This window comes from Lepidochelys olivacea (genome assembly GCF_965140295.1).
Source record: "Lepidochelys olivacea isolate rLepOli2 genome assembly, chromosome: 23".
Taxonomy (NCBI): Eukaryota; Metazoa; Chordata; order Testudines; family Cheloniidae; genus Lepidochelys; species Lepidochelys olivacea.
The window spans coordinates 15,135,226-15,161,245 of record NC_140433.1 but is presented as its reverse complement, the minus strand read 5'-3'; the positions used below and the strand labels follow the sequence as shown (position 1 = coordinate 15,161,245).

At 63.2% G+C, this 26,020-nt stretch overlaps 1 protein-coding gene across 1 annotated transcript; it reads left to right on the top strand.

Moving 5' to 3' along the window:
- The first annotated feature begins 245 nt into the window (after positions 1-245).
- On the top strand, positions 246-25,555 carry MECP2 (methyl-CpG binding protein 2). Its single transcript, XM_084612391.1, has 3 exons — positions 246-311; positions 23,427-23,732; positions 24,376-25,555. Exons 1-3 carry the CDS (start codon positions 277-279, stop codon positions 25,400-25,402), a joined length of 1,368 nt encoding a protein of 455 aa, XP_084468517.1. The 5' UTR covers positions 246-276; the 3' UTR covers positions 25,403-25,555.
- The last annotated feature ends 465 nt before the right edge of the window (positions 25,556-26,020 follow it).

Sequence of the window (26,020 nt, the reverse complement as noted above, 5' to 3'; positions counted from 1 at the left end):
AATCAGAATCCGCGCGCGCTTCCCCAGCCCCGCCCTCTTTAAAACGTTGTAACTGACAGCGCTTCGCGCCAATTCCAACGGCCGCCGGGAGCGCGCCGACCCCGCCTGCAGGGGCCAACGGCGCAGGCCAATGAGCGAGCGGCGGCACGGTGAGCGACAGCTTCGTTGTCCAATGGCAGTGGAGGGGCGGGGCCGGTCGCTCCGGGTTTCCTCTCCGGCTCGGTCTATTCCCCCCCACCCCCCCTCACTCCCCGCGGGTTCTTCGCTGCGAAGAAAATGGCGGCGGCGCCGAGCGGAGACGAGGAGAGATTGTGAGTGGCTGGGGGAGGGCGGGGAGAGGCGGAGACGGGCCCATTCGCTCCCCTCGCGCGGGGGGGAGTCGGACGGGCCCATCCCGCGGGCCCCGCGCCAGGAGAGGAGGGGGAGCGCGCGCGGGGGGCTGCGGCCGTTGGTTCCTTCCCGCTCGCGGCGGTCCCTCCTCCCCTTCGCGCGCGCCCGGGGGGTCCCGAGTGCGTCACAGCGGCCCCCTCTTCCCGGGGCGGGGCCGCCCCTCACCTGGGGACGGAGGGAAGAAGCTGGGGGGGAGGGAGGTCAAAGGGCAGCTCGCGCCAACCTGACCCTGTCGCGCTACCGCCCCCCGCCGTGCCAACGGCCGGGCTCGTGCAAAGCAGCCTCCCCGCCCCCCGCCCCCCCCGCGTGCCGACCAGCCCGGCTCCCGCCTGACAACGCCCCCCCGCCCCCAAGTCACGCCAACCCCCCCGGCCCGGCCTGGCCCGGCCCGGCTCGCGCCAACCCCCCCTGCCCGGCCTGGCCCGGCCCGGCTCGCGCCAACCCCCCCTGCCCGGCCTGGCCCGGCCCGGCTCGCGCCAACCCCCCCTGCCCGGCCTGGCCCGGCCCGGCTCGCGCCAACCCCCCCGGCCCGGCCTGGCCCGGCCCGGCTCGCGCCAACCCCCCCGGCCCGGCCTGGCCCGGCCTGGCTCGCGCCAACCCCCCCTGCCCGGCCCGGCCCGGCTCGCGCCAACCCGCCCGGCCCGGCCCGGCCCGGCTCGCGCCAACCCGCCCGGCCCGGCCCGGCCCGGCTCGCGCCAACCCGCCCGGCCCGGCCCGGCCCGGCTCGCGCCAACCCCCCCGGCCCGGCCCGGCCCGGCTCGCGCCAACCCCCCCGGCCCGGCCTGGCCCGGCTCGCGCCAACCCCCCCGGCCCGGCCCGGCCCGGCCCGGCCCGGCTCGCGCCAACCCCCCCTGCCCGGCCCGGCCCGGCCCGGCCCGGCTCGCGCCAACCCCCCCTGCCCGGCCCGGCCCGGCCCGGCCCGGCTCGCGCCAACCCCCCCTGCCCGGCCCGGCCCGGCCCGGCCCGGCTCGCGCCAACCCCCCCTGCCCGGCCCGGCCCGGCCCGGCCCGGCTCGCGCCAACCCCCCCTGCCCGGCCCGGCCCGGCCCGGCCCGGCTCGCGCCAACCCCCCCTGCCCGGCCCGGCCCGGCCCGGCCCGGCTCGCGCCAACCCCCCCTGCCCGGCCCGGCCCGGCCCGGCCCGGCTCGCGCCAACCCCCCCTGCCCGGCCCGGCCCGGCCCGGCCCGGCTCGCGCCAACCCCCCCTGCCCGGCCCGGCCCGGCCCGGCCCGGCTCGCGCCAACCCCCCCTGCCCGGCCCGGCCCGGCCCGGCCCGGCTCGCGCCAACCCCCCCTGCCCGGCCCGGCCCGGCCCGGCCCGGCTCGCGCCAACCCCCCCTGCCCGGCCCGGCCCGGCCCGGCCCGGTTCGCGCCAACCCGCCCGGCCCGGCTCGCGCCAACCCCCCCGGCCCGGCCCGGCTCGGCCCGGCCTGGCTCGCGCCAACCCGCCCGGCCCGGCTCGCGCCAACCCCCCCGGCCCGGCCCGGCCCGGCCCGGCTCGCGCCAACCCCCCCGGCCCGGCCCGGCCCGGCCCGGCTCGCGCCAACCCCCCCGGCCCGGCCCGGCCCGGCCCGGCTCGCGCCAACCCCCCCGGCCCGGCCCGGCCCGGCCCGGCTCGCGCCAACCCCCCCGGCCCGGCCCGGCCCGGCTCGCGCCAACCCCCCCGGCCCGGCCCGGCCCGGCCCGGCTCGCGCCAACCCCCCCGGCCCGGCCCGGCCCGGCCCGGCTCGCGCCAACCCCCCCGGCCCGGCCCGGCCCGGCCCGGCTCGCGCCAACCCCCCCGGCCCGGCCCGGCCCGGCCCGGCTCGCGCCAACCCCCCCGGCCCGGCCCGGCCCGGCCCGGCTCGCGCCAACCCCCCCGGCCCGGCCCGGCCCGGCCCGGCTCGCGCCAACCCCCCCGGCCCGGCCCGGCTCGCGCCAACCCCCCCCGGCCCGGCCCGGCCCGGCCCGGCCCGGCCCGGCCCGGCCCGGCTCGCGCCAACCCCCCCGGCCCGGCCCGGCCCGGCCCGGCTCGCGCCAACCCCCCCGGCCCGGCCCGGCCCGGCCCGGCTCGCGCCAACCCCCCCGGCCCGGCCCGGCCCGGCCCGGCTCGCGCCAACCCCCCCGGCCCGGCCCGGCCCGGCCCGGCTCGCGCCAACCGGCCCGGCCCGGCCCGGCCCGGCTCGCGCCAAGCCCCCCGGCCCGGCCCGGCCCGGCTCGCGCCAAGCCCCCCGGCCCGGCCCGGCCCGGCCCGGCTCGCGCCAACCCCCCCGGCCCGGCCCGGCCCGGCCCGGCCCGGCCCGGCTCGCGCCAACCCCCCCGGCCCGGCCCGGCCCGGCCCGGCTCGCGCCAGCCCCCCCGGCCCGGCCCGGCCCGGCTCGCGCCAGCCCCCCCGGCCCGGCCCGGCCCGGCTCGCGCCAGCCCCCCCGGCCCGGCCCGGCCCGGCCCGGCTCGCGCCAGCCCCCCCGGCCCGGCCCGGCTCGCGCCAGCCCCCCCAGCCCGGCCCGGCCCGGCCCGGCTCGCGCCAGCCCCCCCGGCCCGGCCCAGCCCGGCCCGGCCCGGCTCGCGCCAGCCCCCCCGGCCCGGCCCGGCCCGGCCCGGCCCGGCTCGGCTCGCGCCAGCCCCCCCGGCCCGGCCCGGCCCGGCCCGGCTCGCGCCAGCCCCCCCGGCCCGGCCCGGCCCGGCCCGGCTCGCGCCAGCCCCCCCGGCCCGGCCCGGCCCGGCCCGGCCCGGCTCGCGCCAGCCCCCCCGGCCCGGCCCGGCCCGGCCCGGCCCGGCTCGCGCCAGCCCCCCCGGCCCGGCCCGGCCCGGCCCGGCCCGGCTCGCGCCAGCCCCCCCGGCCCGGCCCGGCCCGGCCCGGCCCGGCCCGGCCCGGCCCGGCCCGGCTCGCGCCAGCCCCCCCGGCCCGGCCCGGCCCGGCCCGGCTCGCGCCAGCCCCCCCGGCCCGGCCCGGCCCGGCCCGGCCCGGCTCGCGCCAGCCCCCCCGGCCCGGCCCGGCCCGGCCCGGCCCGGCTCGCGCCAGCCCCCCCGGCCCGGCCCGGCCCGGCCCGGCCCGGCTCGCGCCAGCCCCCCCGGCCCGGCCCGGCCCGGCCCGGCCCGGCTCGCGCCAGCCCCCCCGGCCCGGCCCGGCCCGGCCCGGCTCGCGCCAGCCCCCCCAGCCCGGCCCGGCCCGGCCCGGCCCGGCTCGCGCCAGCCCCCCCGGCCCGGCCCGGCCCGGCTCGCGCCAACCCCCCCCCCGGCCCAGCCTGCGTCCGGCCCGGCCCGGCTCGCGCCACCCCCCCCGGCCTGGCCCAGCTCGCGCCAACCCCCTCGGCCCAGTCCTCCTTGGCACTATCGTGCCCCCCACTCGTGCCATGCCCCCCACTACTGGACGTGGTGCTGCACGGCCTGGCTCACGCCAACAGCTCCTGTCCCTCCCGGGCGCTATGTTGCTGCCCGATTCCCTCTCACATCAAGTCCTGCGATGCCCCCGCAGCCTCACTCATTGCCAGCTCCCTTGCCACACCACCCACACCAGGGGCCCAAAGTGCCGTGGCCTGCATGCTTCTGCAAATGCCTCACCTCCCCAGGATGTTGTGGCACGCTCACGCTAAGGCCTTATTGCCGGGCAGCGCCAAGTTCCAAGCACCAAAGCACTATCCATCTGGTGGCAACTCCTGCAGCGTCCCAGCCGTGTTGTCCCCCTGCACTCGCACCAGCCCTTCTGGTAATCTCCGTGCAGACCGTCACCTGAGCCCTGTCCGCTTCATGACATTTTCCCTCCTTGGGCACAAATTGTTCACCCCGGTCTCCTGGCTTCAGGCTTCCTCTTCCACTGGTTTTCCCCACTCTTCTGTGTAGCATGGGGATGACCTCCCACGCCGGTCCTGACGGGATCGCTGTTTACCCAACAAAATCGCAGGGGTTTTTGCAGGAGGGGATTGTTTGAGTGTGACACTCGTAGGACATGAATTCTCGCTCCGTGCATGGCGTCGGAATCGGGCATACAGGAGCCGGGATCTCCAGTGGAGACAGGAAAGCACCCGTCTCTGGGGAGAAACTTACTCTGAGAGTGCAATAGGAGTTACGCTCGCAGCTAGCATGAGCCACCTGGATTACCTGAGAGCTGGGGTTACTCAGGGTCTGGTGAATCGGGCAGTGTGTGTAATCGAGGCAGAATTAACGTATAGTCTGTACCAAGGGCCCAGCTCTGGGTGGTAATGCATAGCGCTTCCCACACTTTTGCCACACGTTATAAGCTCTGTGGGGCTGAGACTGTGTCGTTCTGCCCCGCTTTAATTAGTGAACATGGGATAAAAGTTGAGCATCGATGCGACTGGCGGAAGATCATGTAAGAAGCTGTTCTTTCATGCTGGGAGCGTGAAGAGATGTTCACTTCCATGCGACCGTTAAGCTTAAATATTGTGAATTGGCATTTTGGGAACTTGCATGAAGCTGCATCAGGAGGAAATGGTTACAGGCAGGGTGGTTTTCGAAAGGGAAAGGACATGAATTGGCTGTGGAAGCCCGGTTTTATGAAGACTGATCTCTTATTTGGCAAAAACCTGCCGACCAGCCCCTAGCTGTCTGCATCTGTTTCGTTTTGATGTCGAGTTACGTCTTGACGCTGTGTCTGCGGTGTCCAAAGAGGAACCAGTTGGTCAGCTGAAGTGCTGATGGTGACGGGTCAGGACTGCGGGAGAAGGGCTTCAAAGGGCCTAGAGGCTGTTATAACTGGGATCCTGGTTTTAACACCCAGGGCTGGGCTGTGCAGAGACCCCTGAACCAGACCCATTAGTTGTTAGCGTGACACTCTGTCTGCTTGCTTAGCCCCCTGGGGTTTTAATGCCTTTGGAGAAGGGATCCGAGCATTGGCAAAATGTCCCAAGTGCCAGAGATGGGCAGGGCCGTGCTTTCTTTGGGCCGTGAGAAGTCCAGCCACTCACAACAGCTTAGGGAGCACTAAAGGAGAGCAGTTGGCAAAACCCCCGAAGCAGGAGCCATCAATTGGCCCCCCCTCCAGCCCATGTTCGCCACACGCTCTTAAGGGGAGTTTGAAAGGGAGGTCATTGAAATGTTACATCCCGTCCCTGAGAGGCACAAACAGGGGCCAGCAGCTGCATTCCTGGTGGGATGTTTGCTGTCTCTCTCTCAGCAGGGGTATACGCTGCAACTTTCCCGGTGTCTACCCCAAATGTACCAAAAACCAGATCCATGTAAAAATCCCAAACTCTTTTGCCCCTGCCCAAATATGGGGCTTTTGAGGGTTTGTACTGCTGGGGGTCAGGTTTCTCGAGGATTTCTCCGGACTTGTGAGCCCTGGAAATTAATTGAAGTCTGACATTCTGCCCATACTCAAATGACCCCAGGAGCAGGGGCTTTGGGGGAGAAAACCCACGACGTGTCGCGAGACTTGTGATGAATTCCCAAGAGTTGGCTACGCTAGTTGGGTGGGTTGGGACCCGCCCAGAGCAACAGGCTCCCATCAGGGATGCCCATCGCGATGGGGGGGCCCCGATCCAGGTTGAGGTGTGTTGAGCCTGGTGTGAAAAGGGTCCCCGATGTTTGTCAGCAGCAATGAGGGGACCCCCAATCTCTGTTGAGAGGAGCCCATCCATCATCTGACTTGATGGGGGACCCCAATCTCGGTTAGTGCGGGCTTGCCTGGCACAACAGGGGCCTCCCTCTGGCGACGGCTGTAATAGCAGTGATCGATCAGAGTGCGTGCGTTAGGGAGTAGCTACCTGGCGTACGTTGGTTTGTTAACGGCACTCTTGGTGCATCGAGGGTGTGGAGCAGGCACTGGAGGGTGGAGCCCCCTCGCCAGCGATGGGCGGGTGAGCTGCGGGAGCCCAGTACGCAGCAGATAAAACCAGGCTTCTGGTGGTTTTGGCCGGGACGCGGAGATTATATTTTTGGAGGCTGAAGGGTTGCCGAACGGTCCCTCCTCTGTGCTGTGCAGCCGGTGCTGGTGTGTCTTTATTGCAGGGGATCACCCTGTGCCGTTTGTCTGGATTGCTGGGGGATCTTCATCCGTCCGGCACTCTCCGTGTGCGGTCGGGGTGGCCACAGCTGGCCACCTTTCTCTCTGCTCCAGGAGCCAGCAGTTTGGAGGCTGGCTTGGTAGAAGGTGCTCCAATTTGTGCCCAGAGCTTAGGGTTTGTTCTCGTCGCCTCCGTGAACTTTGCTGGGCCAGAATCCCGTTCTGCTCTCACCGTGACCAGGTCTCTTTCATTTGTGAATCTGAAGAAGCTCCTACGAGGTGCGGTGGCAAACACAGCCCAGGGGGTTCCCGAGGCAGGCGTCAAAATCTGTCGCTGTGTGAAAGTATCGTATAGAGAGTGGTTTGGGATCGGCTGGACCGAGTCGGAGGTAGCAAATCAGGCCTGACTCCGCAAGCCTCTTGCGAACGTCCACAAGTGCAGCCTCAGATGGCTCGGGGCTGGGGCCTGCTGCTTTGGAGTTCTCAGGGAAACCCCAAGAGCCCAGCCGCCATTCGTAAGCCCCTCCTTTTTCGCTCGCGACACGGGGCTCGAGCCCAGCGGTGATCTCAGTCCGCCCTTGTGAAAACCAGGCTGGAACCAGCTTGGATCGCAAAGCGCTTTAACTCGTGTTTACCTCGAGCCCACCACGTCTGTTGGCTCGGATCTGTCTGTCACCCCGGTGCTCTGAGAGAGCCCTTCCCGCCCCTGCATGGCGTTGGTGTTCAACGCTTGGATGCGGCAGCACGGGAGACGTGTTCCTTTGCTCCCCCATCCCCTGAAATCTGTGAGTTTGAGGGGTTTGAAAGCAGGATATTAAAATTCTTTTGTAAGTTTCCTCTGCAAATAGCAGCTTCGGGTCCGGTGCGGCTGCGAACCGGCTCTCTGCCATGGGGAGAGGCAGGGAGCAGAAAGTGAAACTTGTTTGAAGTGTTGGCGCTGGGCTGGGATGCAGGATGCCTGGATTCTCGCCCTGGCCTCTCCGCTGAGTCACTTCCCTGACCCAGGTCTCAGGGCGGAGAATTTCACCTTCCTGCACGCTGTCAGTTTCATCCTGAAATGAACACTTGTCCCTGCTTGGCGTGGAAGTTGCTGCACTGGGTTCACTCAGCCAGCGTATACAGTGGCATTCGTGTGGTTATGATTTTATGGCGGATTTGTGTCACGGGGGCCTTAGAGCTCACGACTGAGAACGTGCCCCGGTGTGCCGGGCGCTGCACGGGCCCCAACCCAGGTCGGGGGCCCCCCCGGTGTGCCGGGTGTTGTGCAGACCCCCGTGCCCAGCCCCATTGTCTCTCTGATACCCTACTGCCCAACTGAGATCAGGGCCCCTCTATACCAGAGCCTGCCCTCCCCGCTAATGGCCTCAAACATTAATTGTTTTTATTTATGGCAGTGGAAGGCCCCAGGCGTTGGAGCTGCTGCGCAGGCCAGTCTCGCTCGTCCCACTAGAGCGTGTCGCTGAGACGCTGAAGGATGGGAGACGGCCCTTCCTTTCCTCCTGAGACTGGCAGATCTTTGGGTCGGGGTGGTCTCTCATAGCTCTGTGCAGCGCCTGGCGTGATGGGGGGGTCCCAGTCTCTTCCAGGGGGTGTCTGTGCGGTCGGGGATGTGGGTGAGCACTGATCCCACCCCGGGGCAGGAATCTGTGCAGCACCTCGCACGAGGCGGGTGGGTGTGTGCAGCTCTGATCTCAGTCAGGGTCTGGGCAGCACCTGGTGCAATGCTGGGACCCCGGAGCCCTCAGACGGGGGGGGTCTATGCAGCAGCCAGCACAACAGGGACCCCAGGACCAGACATGGGGGGTTCTGCAGTGCCTGGTGCAGTGTGGATCCCAGCTATAGATGAGAGGGGCTGTGTGGTGCGTGGCTTGATGGGGGACCCCAGTCTCGGCCGGAGGGTGCCTGCACTGCCTGGTGCAGCAAGGTGGAGAGCCCGGACCACGGAGAGCCTGCCTGCGTCCTGGCAAACTCCAGTGAATTCCCGGCCCCAGGTGTTCAGCTTGCGAGTCCCTTCTCAGCTGCGAAGCCCAGGGTGGCCACTGCCCCGGAGCGGCAACGGGAGCTCACTCGGCTCCTCGACCAGTTTGCAGCGTGACACATGGCCTGCTTCTGGTTAGCACCGGGCCTAGTTAGTCACACATGTGGCACGAGGGGGGTTTTAGGCCGTGCTTTTCATTGGCAGCTCAAATCCATCCCTCTGAGAGTTAAAGCCGGTGATCTATGGGGTCAGGCTGCAGCAGGGTGGGGTCGCACCTGAGGCTTTGCCATGAGCTGGGACGTGGCCAGGGTACCCGCAACATCGCTGCCAGCCCATGCAAGCTGGAAGGTAGTTCAACGAAGGGCCTTGACTCTCCTCCTGTACGTTGGAGGATGAAGTAGGTGCCTGCCACCACGGAGTTGCAGCCTGGGTGATGCAGAAGTTAAGTTCAGACAATAAGTTAAATATCTTCAAATCTACAGGTTGGATCTTGCAGCTGTTGCAGGCCAACCAAATGGCTGTAACTTAATGGGGGGGCTCCGGCCGACTGTAGCCAGCCGGGATCCGGCCCGTCGCCTCCGGCGGGGCTCCGGCCAACTGTCGCCACCCGGGATCCAGCCCGTCGCCTCCGGCAGGGCTCCGGCCGACTGTCGCCACCCGGGATCCGGCTCCGGCGGGGCTCCGGCTGACTGTCGCCACCCGGGATCCGGCTCCGGCGGGGCTCCGGCCAACTGTCGCCACCCGGGATGGGGCTCCGGCCGACTGTCGCCACCTGGGATCCGGCCCGTCGCCTCCGGCAGGGCTCCGGCCGACTGTCGCCACCCGGGATCCGGTTCCGGCGGGGCTCCGGCCGACTGTCGCCACCCGGGATCCGGCCCGTCGGAATCTGAGACTTGCAGAAATGCCATGGTTACCGGAGGGAAGTGAGGCCGGTCCCCCAGGGGCAGAGTGTGTCCTGCCTGAGTTGATGGGGGGATTTGGCGCTGGGGTTTAGTTGGGGGCAGTGGGGCGCGCACGCATGTCAAGCGCCCTCACCCCCCGCATTTCTTTCTTCTCCAAGAGTCAGGTATAAAGGACTTGTGCTCTGAGGAAGTGGCTGGAGCTGGCAGCCAGGTGTCCCCAGGCAGGGCGGCATGGGCAGAAAGCCCCCTCCCGTCGCTGGCTCCGTGTCTGAGCACGTTGCTCGCACGATTCCCGCCCACGAGTGCGCGCGCCGCTCCCCTCCTGCCCTCTCCTGGCAGCCCAGCCCTCAGGCGGCTGCGTCTCACTCTCCCTGACTGCTCTGTGCAGAGGCCCCTTTTCGGCGCCGATCCGTGGGACCAGACTCCTCTTCGCCGTTATCGTTGATCGCAGGCACCCTCTCGAAAACCGCTCTGTGCCTGCTTTCCTCTGGACACCCGCCCCGCCCACACGCTCCCCTCCGCGGCGAAGTGAGCCCTCCGCCTGCACTTTTAAAAAGCTGCTGGCAGAAAAGGCCTGGGGATGCTTTAGTTTGTCCCTCTCTGTGGGCGAGGAATTGCCCAAGCTGCTGAAAAGGGGAGTGTGACTCGAGCGGCCGTTGAGCTGGCTACGGGGTGGGGAAGGAAGACTTCTCCCGCCTTCTGTGCTGGGACAGCGTCTGCCAGCCCCTCGGCTTTGGGTCACTGGGAATGTCTCTCGCCGCTCGGAAAGCGCCGCACTTGAGTCTGGCTTTGCCAGGCTCGGGGGTCTGACACCGAGTTGCCCTGGGACCTTTGGCAAACTGGCCGGAACAGTCGAGGAGCCCCTGAATCTCAGCATAGGTGAAGGTCGGTGCAGAGGGGTCCCCCCAATCTCAGGGGTGGTCTGTGTGCCCTGGCATGAACAGGGGTCTCCAGGCTTGTTTGGGGAGCCTGATGCAAAAGAGTGCCCAATCGCAGCCAAGGAGTGCAGCACCCAGCATGGAGGGCAGGTCCCTTTATCGCAGCTGGGCGGGGTCTGTGCGGCTCCCAGCGGCGATGGCGGGTCCCCCGATTGCAGCCGGCGGGGGGAGGGGGGGTCTGTGCGGCTCCCAGCGGAGATGGCGGGTCCCCCGATTGCAGCCGGCGGGGGGGGGGCGGTCTGTGCCCCCGATTGCAGCCGGGGGCCTGGTGACATTCCCCTCACAGTGCTGCCATTTGCTCAGCGCTGCTCTTTGGGGAGGGGGGGCACAGCATGAGTCCCAGGTGGGCAGGACCCCCGGGACAGTCCCCTGCCAAGCAATTAGCCAAGCTCCTTCCTGCCTGGTGGTGGGCTCCAGCAGTGGGCTGTGGAGTCTGTTGCTCTGTTTTCTAACCAGCGGGAGGGTCTGGTTGGTTTTTGCCTTAGTTGGCTGCCCCTCAGGCTTGTTCAGTTTCATCCAGGTCTCCAGCCTGTGGAGCCGGATCTGGCCCTCAGGGCAGCTCTGTCCGGCCCCGTGCCGTTCTCTGACCACGGCGTGGCTGGCTGGGTGAGGTTGCCCCGCGTGGAGGACGCCCTTTGGTTTCTCTGTGTGGCCCGCAGAGGTCCCGCATGACTCCACATGCAGCCCACGTCACTGACAAGGGGCTCGTTCCCAGTTTGTGCCTCTACCCTGCTGGGTGACGGAGCAAGTCCCTGCCCCACCCCAGGCCTCAGTTTCCCTTCCCCACTCTTTGCCTCGTCTGGTTGATAATTAACTAGGTCGAGGACTGTTCAGGTTGGAGAGCCCAGTGCAGTGAAGGGGAGGTCAGATCTTGGGGGGGGGGGGGGTCTGTGTCATAGGAAGAGCCCTGATCTCAGTGGAGGGCAGGGTCTGTGGTACTCCTGGCAGAGTGTGGGGGGGTCCAATTTCTGTCTGTGCAGCTCCCAGCATGCTGGGGGGGCAGTTTCAGTCGGGGGGGGTCTGTGCGGCACTTGATGCAGGGGGTCCCAGTCTTTTTGGGGGGGGATCTGTGTGGCACTTGATGCAGGGGGGTCCCCGGTCTCTCCTCAGAGGGACACGTATGCAGAGGTTTTAAAAATGAGTGATTTTAGATGTCTTTATCTTTTGGGCCCAGAGGGGCCTTTTTTCAGAGGGCCAGTGACCAGGGCCCTTTCAAAGGGGTCTCAAGTCGGGCACTCCGAAAACGTGGAGGCACCTGGGCCCACCTTTCAGGTGCCAAGTAACTCGCAGAAGCCCTCTGAGCCAGGCGTGTGGAAGGCAGGCCTCAGCTTTGCCTGGGGTGCAGCGGGAAGGAAGGAAAAGTTTAAAGCCCCGGCCAGTCGTATCTTACTGTCCTTGCCGCGCTGCACTCCCAGCTGCCGGTGCGTGGGCTTCCCAGATCAGGTCCCCGCGGCTCCTGCACCTGGGCGGCTCCGGCCGCTCTGCCGGGGGCGCGAGCTCGTGGCTGAGTTGAAAGGCCGCCCAGGGAGCGAGCCTGACGCCATGTCACTGAGTCACTCTTGTGAGGTACAGCCGTAGCAGCCGAGGAACGACGCCTTTCCGAGGGCCCGAGGCTCAGCCCCTTGGGCGTTTTCATGCCCCAGCTGAAAAGCCAACCAGCAGAATTAGGGCAAACGAGCAGCACCAAGTGCTACCCTCCCCCCGAAGAGCAGATAGTTTAAACAGACAAAGCAGCAGGATGGGAAACTGAGGCACAGATCAGGGAAGTGAGTTGACCGAGGTCACACAGCAACTGGCAGAGCCGGGAAAAGAACCCGGGAGTTCTGACAAGACCCCACTGCCTCACTACCACTACTAGGACTTGGTCGTGGTATCACCATGGTATCCAGGCCTGACGCTGGGTAATCGAGATTTATGGCCGGTGGGCCTTCGTGCGCCAGGCGCTGCGTACGCACGGTGAGTCAGCCCTGGCCTGGGAGGCCGGCCCACGTCTGTTAGACGCTGCAGGCGTCCTGCGTAAACAAGTTGCTTTGTCTCTTCGGACAGCCGGGCGCTGTTCTGCAGTGGTGTCCGTCCTGGGGCGTGCGGGGAGAAATCCAGGGCTCCAGCAGGAGCCTCAGGTTCTGGTTTGCGGGAAATTCCGCCATCTTGAAACCTGGTCTTGTTGTAAGACAGCAGCAGGTTTCCACCAAACGGAATTTGGGAATTGCTTTGTCCCGGGTTGGTTGGAACGTTCCGATCAAGTCCTGATGTTTTGTTCCGATTTTCACCTTTTTAATTGTTCCTTTGCATTGATACAATAACTAGAGAAATGAAGAATGGACACGTTCTGATGAAATCAAAATGTCTCCTTTGGATTTCAACATTTTTCAGTTGTCTTTTATTATAGTTTAGAATACGAACTACGATACATTGGAAAATGAACGATTGAAATGGCCCGAGGTTGAAAAGTCTCCTTCCGATTTACAGCGTATATTGTATTGTTCAGAATATACAATCAAATTATTCCCTACATGAAAAACCATGGAATCACTGAGAGGTAGGAGTGAAAAGGACCTTGCCAAGTCATCTAGTGCAGCCCTGCAGCAGGACCAAGGAAACCCAGAGCATCCCTGATGGGTTTGTCCAGCTGTTCCTAAGACCCCCGACATTGGGGATCCCACAACCTCCCGTGGCAGCTGATTCCAGAGCTGAGTTGTCAGAGTTACAAAGCATTTCCTAGCATCTACTCTCGGCTCCCTTCTGCGAATTAAGCCCATTGCTTCTTTTCCTACAGTCAGTGGCCATGGAGTACAATTGATCCCCATCCTCTTTATCACAGCCCTTAATGGATTTGAAGGCTGTTCTCAGTCCTCTGGTCCCCAGACTAAACATGCCAGCGTTTTAACCTTTCCTCACAGGGCAGGTTTGCTAAACCGTTGATGGGTTTTGTTGCTGTCCTCTGGCCTCTCTCTAATTTGTCCATATCCTTCCTAACATGTGGTGCCCAGAACCGGACACTACTCCGGCTGAGACCGCACAGAGTGGGACAGTTCCCTCCGGAGGGCTACGTCTGGCACTCCTGATAACGGTATTAGCCCCTTTCCCAACTGCTTCGCACTGGTGGCTCACGTGTGATTTGGGATCTGCTCTAACCCCCAGCTAGCCGTTGTTTCCCAGTTTGTAGTTGGGCGTTCGATTTTTCCTTCCGCAGAGCAGACCTGAAATCAGAGTGCTCTCACCAGGTCAAAATGCTTTGGTACCTTTTCGATTTTTTAAATCATACGTTGTTATGATCTAGAATATAAAATAACCTTGAAATATTCCTATAAGGTCAAAAATGTTCTGTTCCAATTAAAATCAGTTGAAATTGGATCTTATATTATAATTTAGAATATAAACTAAAATACATTTTGAAATGAAAAATGGAGCCATCTGTAATTTAGAACATAAAGTACATTTCAGAATGAGACAGGTAGCTGTTCCCCTGGGGTTGAAATGCTTTGTTTCAAGCCCCCTCTCCTTGCCCCACAGATGAAATGTCATCAAATCAACATGCTCTTGTGGAAAGTTTTCTTTTTGACAAAACAGCATTTTTGAGGGCAAAACGTTCCATCGGGACTCTCATAAATCCATTAAGGATTATGAGGGGCTCAGACCCTAGGATTACAGGAGCCACTGAAGTACTGAAGAGCGAGTGCCGGAGGCGTAGGGCAGGTTCGGGTTGGAATGGGCGCCTCTCGGTCCGGGTCCGGGTTTCTGTGAGCTGAGCACTGGTGGTTTTGTTGTGGAATGTGGCCGGAGCAATCCAGGGCTGGCCAACGTGCACCAGTGGGGTGGGTTTCTTCCCCTCCGCCGTGGCCAGCCCTGGGAAGAGGCTGAATTCATCTCTGCGTTACCGTTGTCGGCAGGCGCTCCAGCTTCTCCTCCAAGGCTGGAAGCCTGTCGGGAAGAAATGCAAGATGCAGTCTGGGTGCGCTGGATTGACGTGTGCTATACAGGAGGTCCAGCTGGTGATCAGATCCCTTCTGGCCTGACGTCTAGATCCAGATTCAGTCCACCACTTCCCCAGAGCCCTGGGGAGCGGTTCTTACCTGGGGTCCATCGCATGGGACCCCTTGGCCAAAGGAACGGGTCATGGTTCTGTATTTAAAGCCACGCGGCAAGCGCTTGCTGGGCGCCATGACCGTGGGAAGCGTTACGGGAACAAGGCAGGCGTCTGGCTGAGCTTCCTTAGACATCTCTTGCACCTGTCTGGCTTGATGCCGTTACTGATTTAACGAGTGCCAGGGTATCCCGATGTGGGAGAGCAGGATTGGAATTGGCTTCGCTCACTGAGGCCCCCTCATCAATAAACGTATCCAGCTTCCAGCGGGTGAGGATGTTTTCCCCCGGCTCTTCCTAGACCCGACAGTTAGAAACCTTCCCGTTTTCAGACCGGCTGGTCCCTGGCCAGTTTATCCCCCTTTATTCTTGGATCAACTAGTTCATCCCCTGCCCTGGGGCACCCCCCTCCTTCACGAAATTTCCGGAGGGCTACCAGATTGCCTCTGTCTTCGGTTCAGGCTACCCAAGTCCTGCTCGTCCTCACAAGTCTCTCGTAAGATCAGCCCTCTGTTCCCCTGGCCCTCCTGGCCGCCTGGCTCTGTGCCTGTCCAGTCTGCAGTTCTCTGGGGTGTCCAGAATTTGGGCCCGGGATTCCAGATGAGGCTCTTCCCAGGGCCAACGGCATCAATACTTCCCAAGCTCTCCTGGAAAACCCTCCTAGGGTGGGATTGGCCCTTTTTATAGCCGCCTCCCATCACCGTGAGCGACCGCTTCCGTACAGCGCCTAGCGCAGTGAGGTTCTTGGCCTGGGCTGGGGCTCTCAGGAGCTGCAGAAGAAGCCCGGGGGGCTGAGACTCCTGGGTTCTCCCCTAGCTCTGGGTGGGGGTCTAGTTGGTTAGAGCAGGACTCCTGGGTTCTATCCTCCGTGCTCTCACCTCTGTGGAGAGAATGAAAGGGGGGGACACGCTTGTGTTGCTCCTCAGGCTGGGGTGGGGGTCAGTCAGCGCAGTGGCTGACCCTGGTCAGGTGGGGGTCAGTGAGCCCTTCTGTCCCGCCCCCCACCTGTGCCAAGCTGGGGAGCGTGTTACCGACCTGGTGAGTTGGGTGACAATAGCACCAGCCCCGCCTGAGTGCGATCAGGGGACCCCCATCATGTGGGGCGCTGCACAGATACCCCCGAACGAGATCCCCCTCCCCCCCTCAGGCCACGCTGACCAGCTGCCTTCCAACCGAGGCTGGGGCCCTGCTATGCTGGGGAAGGGGCCTCCCCCCATCTTCTGAGCAGCTGCCTTCTGAAGAGCCCAGGCAAAGCGCAGGAGACAGGAAGGACCGTTCTCTTGGGGCAGAGCCAGGAGGGGAACCCAGGCGTCCGGGCTGGGAATTTCCCGGGATGGAGAGAGGCTGCCCCAGGGTCGTTGCTGAAAGAACTGGTCTCCGTGGCGACCTGGCTCCCCCCCCCCCGGCCCTGCTGGCATGGGGGGCTGACAGCAGTGCGGCTCGGGGATTGCTTCGGGGCCTGAGCTGGGGGGCTCCAGCTGCCACCTCAGCAAAGCCCCAGTGCCTGGGAGGGCGAAACGCGCCCCAGCCCGTCGGGCCGCAGCCGGCGCTTGCTCCCATCCACACCCAGCCTCTGTCCGGGGAGCCCTAATTGCCCCCCCACTCGGCTCGTTAGCAGAGTGCCTCCTTTCTTCAATGCCAGGGCACTGCACGTGTGTGGCGGGTCAGCTTCCCTCAGCCCGTCGTCTCCCGGGGGGCCGTGCGGCCTTTTCTCCCCCCGTCTGCACCGCTGCTCCAGGTGCGGGGAGGTGGCAGGAGCTGCGTGGGATCGGAGGGACGGCACGGGGAATTGGGGGTCCCCTTGCACGGGGCGCTGCACAGACCCCCCTGCCCTCCCTTGTGTGGGACTCTGCACAGCCCCCCTCAACCTGAACGCGGGGGGGGGCATTGCACGGGGCGCTGCACAGACCCCCCTGCCCTCCCTTGTGTGGGACTCTGCACAGCCCCCCTCAACCTGAACGCGGGGGGGGGGGATTGCACGGGGCGCTGCACAGACCCCCCTGCCCTCCCTTGTGTGGGACTCTGCACAGCCCCCCTCAACCTGAACGCGGGGGGGGGGGGATTGCACGGGGCGCTGCACAGACCCCCCCCCGACTGAGATTGGCACCCCACTGTCCCAGGCGTTAACCAGACCCCCCAGACCCACACCTGAAATCGGGGCTGGATGCTGTGCAGGCCAGATCTGTGTTCATCTGGGGGCGTAGTGAGGAGACGGAGGGGGTCTCCAAACCGTGCGCCATACGGTGACGGGAGCGTCCTTTTCACCAGCCTTCGACACAAGTGAGCGGAGCGACTGCATCGCGTTGGGGCTGGGGTTTGGAGTCACTTGTTGACGGCTCAGCGGCGGGTGGTGGATCCAGCGGCGTCTCTGCCCCCGGGGCCGAAGGAGCGTGTACACGCTTGGGCTGCCGAGCCCCACGGTCTGGGTGCGATGGGGCCGGGCCGGGCACCTCCGACCGAGCCTTGCTGATGTGCGTGAGCCACGATGCTGGCCCTGGTGCGTGCTGGCTGGCTGCTGTTAGAAGTGGGGTGCTTGGCCAAACAGGGCCTCCCCAGGGGAGCGAAGGCCTTGTGAGAAGTGCAGGCCAGGGTTTCTAGGGTGACTTGTGGTTCTGAGTCAGACGCCTTCAAGCGAGCGGAGAACAAACATGGCTCCCCTTCTCCAGATTGCTCGTCCCTTCTGAAAATCCAGGCCTCGGCCTTGGGCGCAGACTACCAATGAGAAGTGGCGTAAGAACTGATAGAGTGACGTGTGCCTGAGCCGATAGCTCCGGGAAGGGAATGGCTCTGCAGGGTCCAGATGTTAACTCTGAAACCTAATGACAACCATTATTTACTAACTCATTTCTAGAGCCACCCAGGTGTTTATACTGGGCCTGGCTTCCTGCTGAGATTGTAAGGCCATGCCCGTTGCTGTCTCATATGAGCATTACAAGTTTGATTTGATCAGGATGATCGTCATGTTACAGGCAGGAAACCCAGGACGGGGCAGGGAGATGCACCCAAGGGGGGGTGTGGCAGAGCCAGGAATCAAGCACAGCTCCCCAGCTCAGCATCCTGGCCCCATGCTCTTTCTGCCATCAGGCTGCTGCACTGTGGCTGACTGGGGTCCCAGCACCCCCAATGGCCCTGCTGACCCAAGCACCTGGCAGTTCTCATCTCAAGTTTAGTTCCCTGGGCCCCAGCTCTCCGGCTGTCACTGGGTTGACAGAATTTGATTGTTGGGGGTTATGCTATTGAGGGTTATCCTTTTAAATTGTCCCAGACGCAGGAACTGGGGGCGGGGGAGTCAGACACCAGTTCTGTAGTGCCAGATGTTGAAATTCAAAGAGCTGGAGCCGTCTAACCGTGAAACCACACTAAGTGTCCTTCCAGTGCTGGTCCGTGTGCTTGTCGTGGGGACGATATCTCTCCTCCGTCTGCGTCTGTGCCTGGAACTCGACGGTCCGCGACAAAAACCGAACCCTTCCGCGCGCTTCGGGAGCCGGGTCTGCAACCTTTTGTCATTTGCGGACCCCGAAAGCTTTTCGGCTGGAGGTACGGCCCCCTCTGGAAATCGGAGACCTAGTTGGCCCCCAGGTTGAGAACCACTGGGCTGTGGTTACGGATCCCTGGGATGACGGCAGCGGGTCCAGGGGCCACAGGTCTGCAATTGGCTCCGCATCATGGGCCGCAGCGCGTTCGCCCTAAGTGAAGAGTGGTGCCCACGTGCCGACGGACGGGCCCCTCAAGATACGGCCAGGATCTGGCTGGCTTCTGTTGCGTCGCTAAGTGCAGGGTGTGTCTGCGTCCGTCTGTCCCTCCCTGCCGCCCCCTGCCCGGGTTGCATGGGGCGCTTCCCTCTCGCGGCTCCCCTCCCAGCCGGAGACCCCACCTCCTTGCAGCCTCTTGCTGCTCCGCCCAGGCCAAGGGACGCGGGCTGGGCTTCCGTGTGGGGACGTGAGGTCATTTGGATTCCAGTATCACGTGCGGGATCGGAGATGAGGGTCCCCGTCGCGCCAGGCGCTGCACAAAGGCCCCCCCGAACCGAGCTCAGGGTCCCCAACTCCCCTCCCCCCCCATCGAGCTCAGGGTCCCCGTCGCGCCGGGCGCTGCACAGACCCCCCCCCCCGAACCGAGCTCAGGGTCCCCAACTCCCCCCCCCCCCGAACTGAGCTCAGGGGCACCGTGCAGTGCCTGGCGCATATGGGGGCTCTGATTTTGGTGGGGGGGTGTCTCTGTGGCTCCTGTTTTGGGGGGGGGAGCCTCCATCTTGGTCAGGGTCTGTGCAGCATCCAGCATGCTCAGATCTCAGCCTGGGGGGGCCCACAGTGCCCAGTGGCCCCCCGGGAATGGTGGGAAGTTGGTGTCGAACGGGAGGGCTGCGGCCCGGCACTCCCAGCTGGTGTCGGCCAGAGCCAGCTGGTCTGTGAGCCCCGAGCGCCACCGTGTGCCCGTCGGGGGAACTGCTGGAGGGGGCTGCAGTCTGCCTGGCTGGGCCGTGGGGCGTTTCTCCCTGGCTGGCCCGTGGGGCGTTTCTCCCTGGCTGGCCCAAAGGAGTGGGGTCCACCACCTCGCACCACCTCCCGGGGACCCTGGAGGGTTGGGCTCCCCGTCATGCCAGGCACTGCACTGGCCCCTGCCCTGAGGCTGGGCCTGGCTGTAGCCCCCTGGCGCCGCCGAGAGGGGAAAGGCCGAGGCTGGGACCCCGGACGCCGGGGTTCCATTCCCGGCCCTGCCCCGGATCCCTCTGCCCTCCTCTGAGGGTTAGACCGCGAGCTCCTCGGGGCAGGGCCCGTCGCTCACCGCCGTGCTGGGGGGGCTTGATCTCTCCTGGGGGAATTTGTATCCCTCACAATGAGGGGGGGACGCTGCGTGGGGGCTTGCGAGCAGGCGTCATTAGCTGTGTTCCCGCCCCCCCGCCCGCCAATGGATCCTGCTGGCTTTGTGGGGAGCATTTGCCATAAGACTTCCCCTGGGGCTATTTTTAGCCCCAGATGTGCCAGTCACTGTGATCCCTGGAGCGGGGCTGGGGCAAGACCCCTGCCCCCCCCCCCCAAGCCCCAACACTACTGTCAGCCACCGGGGGCCCCAATCATGGGTGAACGGGGGGGAGGGAAAGTGTTGGTGCACTGGGACCCTGATCCCGGCTGCTGTGCTAACCGCCAGTGCGGGGTAGCAGTGCCCAGCCCATCAGCCCCCAGCTGGCCAGGTGTCTGTGCAGGGCCATGCCTGTGATGAACAATTGTCAAGGGTTTCCCTGTCCCCCAGGGGGCTAAGCTGAGGGAAGGCCAAGTGCTTCATTCTACCCTGAGAGGCAGCCACCTCTGGGGCGGAGCATCCTCCCTTCATATGCCCGGCCCTGTTGAGATGCAGCCACTCTGAGCTGGAGTGGCCTCAACCCGTGCACTCGGTCCTGCTGAGATGCAGCCGCCTCTGGGGCGGAGCGACCTCCCCACACACATCCGGCCCCGCTGAGATGCACCCACCCTGGGGCAGAGCTGGCTAGCATCATCCACATTGCAGAGAGGGTCTGAGGCAAATACAGCCCCAACCAGCCAGGAAGCACGCAGCATCGGAGTGCTGGCATTAGGCTCGTCTCATTAAGGGGAAGGACAGACCTCCTCCCCAAACAGACTCGTGGCCACGTGCTGCAAGTCGGAAATTGTCTTTTCCAGGAGGACGCAGGCCCCTGCCTGAGTCTGCCAAGAGCCTGTGCCGATCGCAGTGAGCGGGTGCAGCTGGCCTGGATGTAGCCCACGGCATCCGCCCAGGTGTGCTGATGAGCCGAGCTTCCTCTTTAAAGGGGGAACTGAGCCAGCCATGGTTTGTTCTCTTCTCTGCCAGCTGGGCCCCCTTGGCTTCCGGCCGGTGGCAACTGGCCACGGAGGTGCCCAGAGCAAGGGCTGGGGGCCCGCCTGTGGCTTGGGAGCACATCTCTCCCTGCTGGACTTGTCCCCTCTGTCTGATCCCTCTAGGCTGACTGACTGGCTTGCAGTTTGGTGGAGAGTATGGCGCAGAGCCCCTAGAACCCCACACAGGGGCAGATTCTGTGCCTCGGTTTCCCCATCTATAAAAATGGGATCCTGCTGGAGTCACCCCCCGTCCCACATGCTCAAACCCCGCCTCGCGAGTGGGTGACTAGGTTTGTGAATTATGCCATGCCCCCAGCCGTAGGTCACCTGCCAGCGTGCGTCTCGGGGCTGATGTGAGAATGCGGCTCTCAGCCTGCTGGCCCTGACCCCCCAGCCCTGGCGTATGGCGAATCCGCAGCGCCGGGCCCGAGGGGCGTTGCTCCGCCTCAGCGTCGCGCCAGGGGCTCCCGTTTCGCCACGGGGTTTCCAGGAAGCGGAGCGGCAGCAGGCGTCTGTTGTTTACCAACATGGGGGGGGGGGCGCAGTGTTAATTATAGCTCGGAGCAGCGAGACGGTTCCTCTTTTCTCCCTAGCCGCCGCCTCTGCATTTATCTCGGCAGCCGGGTTTGCTGCTGATTTAGGCGGGGAGACCTCAGCAGAAATGAAACACGCCAGAGCCGAGAACGGAGGACTGGAGAACGTGTCCTCGAGGTTACCCTTCACACCGCGTTCTCGTTTGCCCCGCTCCTGCTAGGGGCTGGAAACCTGCAGGGGCCCTGCCTCCTTCATCCGTGGCCAGTTTTGCCCCATTTGTTCTTGTGTCAGCATTGTCCTTCAGCTGCAGTAGCGCGTGTCCCTCCCTGAGGTACTTCGGGGAGCCACCAGCCCCCCTCAGCCTGTGTTTTAGGCTCACTGTCCTCTCAGGAGCTTCATCACCTCTGTTCCTTGGATCAGCCCAGCCGCCACTCCATGGCCAGCAACCCAGCATCCACCCCGTAACGTGTGGCTGGACCTGGCCACGAACCGGGGTTGGTGTCCCGTGGGAAATCCAGCCCACTTGAAGCAGGGCTTGACCTCCGAAACAGATTGACGTGGCCACAGAAATTCTGAAAAATGTCAATTTGGAAATATCCAGTCATTTCAATCCCAGAAAATGGTTACATAAAATAGAATTAACGATATGTAAAACGAAGATATTAAAATGAATATTTTTCTCATATAAGTCTAAACAAAACACATTTACCTTCTCAAGTTGTTTGATATAAAATATTAAATCTATAGATATAAAAATATAACCATGTAAAAATGACTAGTCTACTAATGAAATGTTTTAACCTTATTGAATATTTTGATGCTGTCATGTATTAAGCAGTTATAAAAATATTTAATAGCTGTAAAATAGAACATTACAATTGTAAAGAAAAAAAATTCAAATAAGTCTAAGTGAAACATTTTTGCCTTATCAAATGGTTTTGATCATATAAAATGTTAGATATAAATATTCATAAACATAAACCAGTACTAAAGTTAATCTTCTGATAAGTCTAAAGCCATTTTACCTTAATTTGTCATTTTGTTTAGATTATGTCAAAACAATATAATATAAAATATTGAATGCCCATTTTAACTCTCTAAATAGGTTGATCTTCTCTGAAAGTCTAAATGTACACGTTAAACTAGACACCATTTAGTCACCTAAGTCTAAAGAAAAGGAAATGAACCGGTAGTTTAAACATAGTTACTGTGTAGTTTCATTTTGATGTTCAAATGTTTTATTTCAAATATACCACAATAGAATATATGAAATATAGACTGTACATATAACTATACAATCTAAAAGTTTGAATGAAATGAGTTGAAAAGGCTTTAACCTTATCCAGTAGGTTTGTTTCTATAATGTGAAAACATCATAAATCTTGTAAATAATTGAAATAAAATATGTACAAATAGGAGATCTGAAAGTCTAAACGAAGCAAAATAAGAGTCTAGCACATTTTGACCTTATCGGCCTGACGGCTGTTGATGTCAAAGCATTTTATACGTGTCCTGTGAAGCTATGGGAGGGTTGCCAGGTTGTCACCTGTGCAGGGGGGGGGCCTGACGCTTCGAGGGCCCCTGGTGAGTCAGCGTAAAGTGACGGGACAAGCTCCGGGCAGGGCTGAGCACTCGTCGTTCAGACTAATGCCAGGTTCGGGCAGCGCTGCTGTTAGCAGCCTGCAATGGACCAGCTTTAAGTTCTCAGCCATTTTCGGCTCTTTTTAACTTTCCCAGGTATGCCGACGCGACAGCAGGGGCTTGAGCTAGGATAGTAAACAAAGCGAAATAAAAGAAGACTCCCAAACCTTACTGGAGCCTTGCGATGTCAAACCCAGCATAGAAAAGAGTTCATAGCATCGACAGCATGTTGTTGAATAGAACATATCCACTATAATATCTGAAAGTCTTAACTCAGAGAAAGGCAGCGAGCGCCTCCAGCTGGAATCTCACTGGGTGCTTGGTTTGGATGGCAGAACGTCCTATCGCACAAAACACGCCTATTCTGTGTTGCGGCTGAGTTAGTGATATTACAATCCGTTATTCTGACTGTGTTGAAATGAGAGAGTCCAAATGATTCATTTCAAGGCTTCTCAGTCGAAAACGTTTCAGTTTGGACTGACCAGTGATTTCCTGCCCGGATCTGTTCTGTCGAAAAACAGGCTAATGAAGCCACGTCCACTCAAGATTTTGGGAATCCGAGCGAGTCCTGAAATCAGCTGCTCTTAGAGATCAGTCCCCCTTTCTCGTTATAAATCGACACCTTATTTGCTGCCGGTCAGAGGTTCCCGTCCTGCCCTCTGGCTGATAGACCCCTCTGCCGAAAGACGCCTGCCCCGTTCCCTGCTGCTGGACTGAGCTCTGAGTCTGGGCGCAGGCGGGTGGGACAGGAGACACTGGTGGTCCAGGCTTTCCTTCCAGCCGGCTGGGGCCTGCCCAGGCCCATCCTCTGGCTCACTGTTGGGTGTGTAACTGTTGTGGGAGCATCAGCGATCAGGACCCCCTGACATGCCGGGTGCCGCACAGACCCCCCCAGACCGAGATCGGGGTCACACCAGGCTCTGCACAGACCCCCCCAGACCGAGATCGGGGTCACACCAGGCACTGCACAGACACCCGCCCCCCCAGACCGAGATCGGGGTCACACCAGGCTCTGCACAGACACCCGGCCCCCCCAGACCGAGATCGGGGTCACACCAGGCTCTGCACGCGTACATACACACACCCCTGGGTGGGCCCAGGAGCCAGGGGGATATTTAAGGGGGAGTTGACTGGGGGTCCTCCCAGACACACCCCCCGGCCTTGACTCGTCTCTTTGATCCCCCCCAGGGAAGAAAAATCTGAGGACCAGAATCTGCAGGGCCTCAAGGACAAGTCCCCAAAGGCCAAAAAGATGAAGAAGGAGAAGCAGAGGGAAGCCGAGCCGGCCGAGGCGGGCAAGGCGGAGACGTCTGAAGGAGCCGGGGCCGCCCCGGCGGCCCCTGAGGCCTCGGCCTCTCCCAAGCAGCGGCGCTCCATCATCCGGGACCGCGGCCCCATGTACGATGACCCCACGCTGCCTGAGGGCTGGACGCGCAAGCTCAAGCAGAGGAAGTCAGGCCGCTCAGCGGGAAAGTACGATGTCTACCTGATCAAGTGAGTGGGGCAGGGGCAGGACTACGTCCCCCAGCATGCACCGGGTCACTGGTGGGGGGAGGGGGACTACAGCTCCCAGCATGCACTGGGTCACTGGTGGGGGGAGGGGGACTACAGCTCCCAGCATGCACTGGGTCACTGGTGGGGGGAGGGGGACTACAGCTCCCAGCATGCACTGGGTCACTGGTGGGGGGAGGGGCACTATGGGTCCCAGCATGTACTGGGCCTCTAGTGGGGGGGGGCAGGACTACAGACCCCAGCATGCAGTGCTGCTTTGAGCAATGTCTGCTGGGACTTACAGTATCACCGTGGGGTCTGGTTAAAGACGCCCCTGGAGAGACCCGAGCTCCCAGCCTTGCCCATTGGCTGGCAAAAGACACAAGTGCATGAGGCCGCTGGGACTCTCAATCCCCAAGAGCTGAAGCCAGAGCCCCCTGGATGGTGGGGCCCCCCATGTGTCCCCCACATCTTCTCCAGACTCCCCCAATCCCCTGCTGAGCAGCAGCAGGACAAGCTGGGGGAACTGAACCCCCAGAGCTGGCTGTCTCGGGCAGGGTGTGAGGGATCCCCTGTTCACCCACTTCCTTCTGCCCGTTTTGGGGGGGGGTGAATCCTATTAACCCTTGTTCTTCTGACCTTGCAGCCCCCAGGGCAAGGCCTTCCGCTCCAAGGTGGAGCTCATCGCCTACTTCGAAAAGGTAGGAGACACCTCTCTGGACCCCAACGATTTCGACTTCACAGTGACAGGCCGGGGCAGCCCCTCGCGGCGAGAGCAGAGGCCCCCCAAGAAGGCCAAAGCTCAGAAGGGCCCCGGGACGGGGCGCGGGCGGGGCAGGCCCAAGGGCAGCGGCTCGGCCCGGCCCAAGGCTGCCGCCTCGGAGGGCGTGCAGGTCAAGCGGGTGATCGAGAAGAGCTCCGGCAAGCTGCTGGTCAAGATGCCGTTCCAGCCGGGGCCGCCAGGGGGCGCCGGTGGGGCGGGGGGCTCGGCCACCACCTCAGCGGCCCCAGGGGCGGGCGGGCGGCGGCCCGGGCGCAAGCGGAAGTTGGAGTCGGACCCCCAGACGCTGCCCAAGAAGCGGGGGCGCAAGCCGGGGGTGGCGGCGGGGCCCGTGGGGCCAGCAGTGGCCGAGGCCAAGAAGAAGGTGGTGAAGGAGCCGTCCTTCCAGGCCGTGCAGGAGACGGTGCTGCCCATCAAGAAGCGCAAGACCCGCGAGGCCGTGGCCCTGGAGGTGGCCCCCCCGCCCCCCGAGCGCAGCCCCAAGGGGCCCCGTCCCGGGCGCCGGAGCAAGGAGAGCAGCCCCAAGGGGCGAGGGGGCCATGCTGCCCCCGCCTCCCCCTCCCCCAGCCGGAAGGAGCCACAGCCGCCCCACCCCCCGCACCAGCCGCCCCCCGAGCCTCTGGCCCGGCCCCCCCCCAGCCCCAAGGACAGCGTGAGCCCCCCCGAGGCGCAGGACTTGAGCAGCAAAGGGCAGCCGGAGAGTGACGGCTGCCCCCAGGAGCCGGCTAAGACTCAGCCGCCTGCTGCGCTCTACAAACACCGAGGGGAAGGGGAGCGCAAAGACGCTGTGTCCACCTCCTCCTCGGCGCCCCCGCCCGCCGCCCTGCCCCGGCCCAGCAGCAGGGACGAGGCCGTGGATACCAGGACGCCGGTCTCGGAGCGTGTCAGCTGACTTTGGGCAGCCCACGGCTAGCGGGATGGACGGACAGACAGACACACACACACACACCCCCCCAAGACGAGAGGCAGCTGCTCCCGGGTAGGGCTCCGGCAAAGCACCTCCCCTGCCCCACGGCGCCCCCCTGGCTTCCACCCCCCCCAGTTCTCCCCCCTCCCCGTTTTTAATACCAAGAAGCACAGTGAGGGGCGTGGAAACCCCCCTCCCCCCCGGGTTGGAAGCCACTTTGCACTTTTTCTATAAGAGAGGGGTGCCCCCCCCAGCTCCTTCCTAGATGCTTTGCTGCGTATACTACTGACCAGGCCAGCTGTTCGGTGGGGCTGCCCCCCCAGCTCCTGAATACCCCCCCCCACCAGGCGGGATGAAGGTGGGGACCGTGTGTGTAGATCCCCCTCTCCCTCTCCAGTGCCATGCAACGTCGTCGTCCGTTCTCCAGTATCGATCCGTGTTGGTTTTAGTAGGGCCCACGTAGTGTGTGTGAGTGAGGGGGAACCAGCCCCTCTCCCCAGCGGGGGCACTCAGAGCCTGTTCCTCCCGCAGGGTGGGGGGGCCGGGACGGAGGGGCCGAGGAACGACAACGTTCTTCCACTTCTTTCTCAACGTTACTAGCTT